The 6734-nt window shown below is 44.0% G+C and overlaps 1 protein-coding gene across 1 annotated transcript; it reads left to right on the forward strand.

The window, feature by feature from the left end:
* Nucleotides 1–412: 412 nt before the first annotated feature.
* F4813DRAFT_67682 (NADPH-cytochrome P450 reductase) lies at nt 413–2969 on the forward strand. The gene is made up of 3 exons (XM_049248756.1): nt 413–2314; nt 2364–2642; nt 2756–2969. The coding sequence occupies exons 1-3, from the start codon at nt 533–535 to the stop codon at nt 2771–2773; spliced, it is 2079 nt and encodes a 692-aa protein (XP_049099977.1). The 5' UTR covers nt 413–532; the 3' UTR covers nt 2774–2969.
* The last annotated feature ends 3765 nt before the right edge of the window (nt 2970–6734 follow it).

Below are 6734 nucleotides of genomic sequence, written 5' to 3' on the forward strand. Positions count from 1 at the left end.
TGAAAAGAAATCCCACCATTACAAGTCACACATTTCCTCCGGTTCCTCTTTCATACATACCTATCTACACACAACTACCTAACCCGCAAGGCCTTGCCACGCACACAATTCAAAGTCAGGGCTTTGCTCCCTCTCTTTTTTTCCTAGCGTAATCGTATGATTCCGTCGTGTTCGTACCTTGCCGCAATTCACCAGCAGGGGCTTCTCTCTTTAAGTATTTATTGCTAGAGCCGCGGCCCCGTCCCGTCGCACATAGAACCTAGCCTGGCTTTTCTCGAGCTGAGAAATTCCTAGGAGTTCCCCAAACCTGCCGTTCCTTCCTTCCTTCGGCCGACGACGCACTCGGACACGTTGCACCGCTGCAACGCCTCTCTAGGGAAAAGCCTTAAATCAGTGTTCTAGTCGCATAACCTAGAACGACCTCCGACGTAGTGGTTCCGTTTCTCTGCTTGCCGCACCGCTCCGAGGCGCCATCCTCTCGCCGTGACAGAACTCAAGAAACAAGTCTATTCTCCGTAGATAAGCTGTCAAGATGGCTCAACTGGACACCTTGGACATAATTGTCCTGGCCGCCATCCTCGTTGGCACGGCTGCCTACTTTACCAAGGGCAAATACTGGGGTGTTACCAAAGATCCATATGCCAATGCATTTGCCAACGGAAATGGACTCAAGGCAGGAAGGACAAGAAACATTGTTGAGAAGATGGAGGAATCCGGCAAAAACTGCGTCATCTTCTATGGTTCTCAAACGGGTACCGCCGAGGACTACGCCTCCCGATTGGCGAAGGAGGGTAAGAGTCGCTTCGGTCTAGAAACCATGGTAGCGGATCTCGAAGACTATGACTTCGACAACCTCGATGAGATCCCCTCCGACAAGGTCGTTATGTTTGTTCTAGCTACGTATGGTGAAGGAGAGCCTACCGACAATGCTGTTGACTTCTACGAGTTCATAACTGGCGATGACGTGTCCTTCTCCCAAAGTTCAGACCCCGCTCTCGGAAATCTCAACTATGTTGCCTTCGGTCTAGGAAATAACACCTATGAGCATTACAACTCCATGGTCCGTAACGTCAACAAGGCCCTAGAGAAACTGGGTGCCAACAGAATTGGTGAGGCTGGAGAAGGTGACGACGGTGCTGGTACTATGGAAGAAGACTTCTTGGCATGGAAGGACCCTATGTGGGCTGCGCTAGCAGAGAAGATGGGTCTTGAAGAACGTGAAGCCGTCTACGAGCCCATCTTTGGCATTGTCGAGCGCGAGGGTCTTACTAAGGATTCCCACGAGGTCTACCTAGGTGAACCTAACAAGATGCATCTCGAAGGAACTGCTAAAGGTCCCTTCAACGCTCATAACCCGTACATTGCACCCATTGCCGAATCTAAGGAATTGTTCTCCGTCAAGGATAGAAACTGCCTGCATCTGGAAGTTGATATCAGTGGCTCTAATCTGACATACCAAACTGGCGATCACATTGCTGTCTGGCCCACCAATGCCGGTCAGGAGGTTGATCAATTCGTTAGCATCCTAGGACTGGAAGATAAAAAGGATACCGTCATTAGCGTCAAGGCTCTTGAACCCACAGCTAAAGTACCATTCCCTACGCCTACCACTTACGACGCCATTATTCGATACCATCTTGAAATTTGTGCACCTGTTTCTCGTCAATTCCTAGGCACGCTAGCCGCATTTGCCCCCGACGATGCTACCAAAGCAGAAATGGCCAAGCTCGGCAGTGACAAGGACTACTTCCAGGACAAAATTAGCAAGAATCACTACAACATTGCCAGAACCTTGAGCGTCGTCAGCAACGGACAAAAGTGGGACAATGTCCCATTCTCGGCTTTTATTGAAGGTCTCACTAAGCTTCAACCTCGGTACTACTCTATCTCATCGTCCTCGCTAGTTCAGCCCAAGAAGATATCCATTACTGCTGTTGTTGAGAACCAGTTAATCCCCGGCCGTGCTGATCCCTTCAAGGGTGTGGCTACCAATTACCTGCTTGCTCTCAAGCAGAAGCAAAACGGCGACCCCAACCCTGAGGCATTCGGACTCACCTATGAACTTAACGGACCAAGGAACAAGTACGACGGTATTCATGTGCCTGTACACGTTCGCCACTCGAATTTCAAATTGCCCTCTGACCCATCTAAGCCCATCATTCTTATCGGACCTGGTACTGGTGTCGCACCCTTCCGTGGATTTGTTCAAGAACGAGCAAAGCAAGCCGAGTCTGGAGAGAATGTCGGTCGCACGCTACTTTTCTTTGGTTGCCGAAAACAGAGTGAAGATTTCATGTACAAGTCAGAATGGGAGGTACGTATAACGCCAGTATTAATATCGGCCCTAGCTCACACGTTAGTAGGACTACAAGAATGCCCTTGGTGACAAATTCGAGCTGATTACCGCTTTCTCACGAGAAGGACCAAAGAAGGTATACGTGCAACATCGACTAAAGGAGCGAGCTCAAGAGGTCAACGAGTTACTCGAGAAAAAAGCCTATCTCTACGTGTGTGGTGATGCAGCAAATATGGCTCGTGAAGTCAACACCGTGTTAGCCCAGATTATTTCAGAGAAACGTGGTATTCCCGAGTCAAAGGCAGAAGAGATCGTCAAGAATATGAGAGCAACGAATCAATACCAGGTAAATAATACTACTACATCCACTACAGCAGCCTACAAGATATTTTTTGTCTTTCGTTCTACCCTTTCTCGTGCGTCTTCAATACTCGTCCACAATACTAACTATGCTTGTAGGAGGATGTCTGGTCGTAAGAACCGGTGGAGATGTAATGTGCTTTTTAATGCATGATGGGGTGAGCGTTGCGGATAGATGGAATTGCATAGAAGAGGTTCACTGCTAGCCTTGCCTTGGAGTCAGGGAGATGTGACTTTTAATTGGATTGGGTTGCACGCTGGCACGATCTCGGTTTGGTATCAATGCGCGTCCTATTGCGGTTCCGCGCGCTCTATTCGTATATATATTGGAAGCTACGTAATGATTTCTATAGATTGAGTTAAACATTTACAGTGAACTATCGCCGTGAAAATCCCGAATGCTCCTATATAATAGCAGCTGAGACTATCGCGTAAACTTCAACTTTACAAAATAAAACGCAACGTCCAGCTTCAATTCTCGGTTCTGATTCACGTATTAGCTATGGACTCAGAACACGTTTTCTAACATCTCATGTAGATGAACTACGTGGCATGTGGAAATCCAACCCTTTCCAAATTGTCTACTCGGTCGAGTCCAAACCATTTGGTCAACCACATATGATACACATGGAGTATGGTAAGTAATTGACCAATAATAAATCGTATTCAGCCTCGGCAATAATGTCATGAATTATAGGATGTATGTTAGTAAGAACTATGTATATTCTATATGCCGAGATGGTCTAAACGTACTCCCTAGTCGCCCCATTTCGACCCCTCTCCTACTCCAGCCCTCTTCGGCAGTACCTGGATTAAGAACTGAAGGTTACAAAGGCCTCTTGCTAAGCTAGGGACTGGATTATTAATAGTAGCATCAATATTGATAAAAATAGAAGGCAGGCGTCATTCATATTACAGAGCGTTACTAATCGTCGTATTCCACAACGGCTCTAAGACCTAATGATATTCAAAGCCATTTCGCCACCTGGAATATTGTCCAGATGTAGATTAATATATATAATAAAAAATACTAATAAGATGCTACAGATGCTAGATAACCAGGGACTTGCTTGGTCTTAATAGCTATAAACATATCCATGCTGATACTAATAAATGCTAGGTATCGTAATCACTCCAGAAGCTCGTATAGCCTTTTCTACATTATAGGACAGCAACCAAGCCAAAAACCATCCAGTCTATTACTCCGTTGCGTCATCCGATAGGAACACGACCAAAGTAATTCCTCTATTTCTCAAAATAACCAATAAGCTACGTTTAATAATTGTCTACGAATACGGTTAGCAAAAGGTGTGTATGAAGCCCTATGTGTACATCAAAGGGGAAAGCTTGGTTCGTGGCTCACACGAAATGTTGGTTCTAAACCATGTATTCTCCTCAAGCGTTTATATAGACCATCCTATAGGTGTTGCCCATCAAAGAATACCAGCTTCAGGGATGTAGCTCTGGTAGATCCTATCTAAACCCAATTTTGACCCTCTCAACAATAAAGTCCCGGGGATTTTTCTCAATGCTAAATCATGTTTCTCTCGTTAAATACGTACCGAATAATTCAAACAGATAAAAGCGACGGGCTATGAGGTCTATAGAAATCTTATCTACATGGGCGGAGGTAATTGTCATACGAGAGGATATGTTACCTAAAACAACACCCTTTATATTAGCAATCCAGTCATATCTGGTATTGCAAATACTAACAGATATATCCGTAACTGATCAGGTCCATTGCCCCTGTTATGCCTTGTCATGTTGGCAGAATTAAATCAGTGCCTATGTGTATTGTATTTTTAAAGTTAACATGTAGGGAAACGCGACAACACCAAGTGGAGAGACTTCTCAAAGGAACAGGGAGTCAATAGTCAAATACACAGCTGGGTAACTTCTAAGCGGGTAATAGTGCCAGTTCGCCCTGTGATCTTGGATAGAAATAATTGAAAGGGTTCAATCAAGGTACCAACACGTGGCATTTACGTGCATGTAATGATATGCCCCGGTATTTGGGTTTGGCTATTCTTCTTGGAAAAGAAAGTTAGAGGCAAGTGCGACTCCCACGAGGACAGCAACGTATCCGAATTGAGGCCAAGAGGCAGCATGTAACTGAGTACAGGTACCTAGGTTAGGTAATTATATGTAAGTCGACACCTGCCCATCTAAGTCAAGAGGCATCGCCGTCACGTAGCAACCAAGCCCGAACTATTGATGGTATTACATAACATAGTTTGATAGCTTAGGTTAGGTACCTTAGGTTAGGTAATTTTGTAGATCTATGAGTAGATTTAAGACTACCTCTAATAGGTAGCTACCTATACTGGCCTATACATAATTGTATGTTAGGTAGATGTGTATATTTTAGTTGTCACCATTTACAAACATTGTCAACACCTTTATGAATTTAACGACAACGAAGTATAAGAAGTGCGTTTGTATGTCTTTGGTAGGTATGTACCTCAGGTAAATAACCAACCGGAAGTGAATTGTGAGTGCATCTCTATACTGATAGCAAAAGTATACACATCTGTATATCGTTTATCAGTATACCTATGTGTCTATTTAATACTCAACCCTTAATTTTTGTTACTACCTTATGTAGCGTGCGTGTATCAAGTACATGTTTCCCATCTTAGAAGAATATGAGGCTGATTTGATTTGATCTGTAGCAACAAGCCTAGCAACACACCTAGTAACGCACTTCGTTCGCACTTCGTTCGCACTTCTATTTAACTTCGATTACTTCTCGCATCGTTCGGATTATCTCTTTCTATTCAACAATAATTACGCGCTGCGCCGGTCTTTCAAAACGCGAACGAAGCAACACTACACACAGGCACAACCATATCATACGTTGTCCCTTCTATCTTTTTCCCGTCTCTCGTCTACCTCGCAATCATTTTTAGATTGTTATCTCTAGTTGGCACATCCTTACATAACATCCTTACTTTACATCTTCAACTACCCCTTTGGGAGCATCGCACCTTCAGTATACGCATGTGTTTAGGTTCAAATACCCCTGCACTACTTACGCCTTCCGTACTATACTCTGAAGCCTGTGTAACTGCCTTTGGGCAACTCAAACCTTGTGGTTCATTCCTCACCTTCTGAGTTGGATACCAGCAGGTAAGTACAACTACCTTTCTCTCTTGACAACTAACACTCTTCATCTGTCATGTGTTTTCTTTCTCTCCTCTTCTTCATTTGGTTCCACAGCATAACATCCACTCATCCAAGCACACACATCACCACAATCTCTTCATTCTCCCATCTTGCTCTCTAGCTACTCTATTTTACTCGGACCCGCTCGCTTCATCACAATCCTCTTGGTACTAACAGTATTGGCATTACCAGCCAGATTTCCCAAGGTTGGTTTTGTCTCTGCTGTGTCGTGATGGTTACTTTTGACTACAGCCTTCACGTCCTATCACTCTACTACCTTTTCTTGGCCTTTGGCGACACAGCGCGACATAAGGCAACTCGATGTCATGGTTCACCAGGCAAATCTTTACCACACAAACACCCCCTACGACTACCGACAACCCCCATAACCTATTCCATATTTCCTCATATCACTATTTTCTTAGTACTCTTCCTTTATGTCGGATCGATATCACGGTGCCCTCTATGTTATCCTTGTTTACTCTTCTACTTTACCACTAACACCATGAGTGCAAGCCTCTTTTAAATTTTGTCTTTTTTAACTTAACTTTGCACTGACTATCATTATTAATAGGTTCTAACTGTTCTTACCATCAGACTTGGTCGAGTTAATTCTTGTACAAGGTATGTCTCAAGCCCTTGCAATATCGAGTCACTCACTCGTGTGTTTACACAATGAATGACTTACACATCTGTCAATATCACATATTCTTCGACTCATCATACTCTCCATCTATTCTTCAGCCCTGAATCAACCTTAGTTTCATAGGTTTACAGTCACGAATAGTTTCTCCTTTTACCCAACTGGCAAATTTCTTTTCACCTTTGCTGCTATATATTGATTTCTTAGAGTCCTGCTAACAATGCATATTTCTACAGAAGTCTATCGAGTTATTCTACTCTCAACATC

This window comes from Daldinia decipiens, assembly GCF_022478715.1.
Source record: "Daldinia decipiens strain CBS 113046 unplaced genomic scaffold F4813scaffold_15, whole genome shotgun sequence".
In the NCBI taxonomy this organism is placed as follows: domain Eukaryota; kingdom Fungi; phylum Ascomycota; class Sordariomycetes; order Xylariales; family Hypoxylaceae; genus Daldinia; species Daldinia decipiens.

What these genes read in the sequence shown, in the direction of transcription:
- F4813DRAFT_67682 (XM_049248756.1), top strand. Translation starts at nt 533, where the DNA reads ATGGCTCAACTGGACACCTTGGACATAATTGTCCTGGCCGCCATCCTC. An exon ending in TGTACAAGTCAGAATGGGAG is followed by an intron (nt 2,315 to 2,363) that starts GTACGTATAACG and finishes ACACGTTAGTAG; the next exon opens with GACTACAAGAATGCCCTTGG.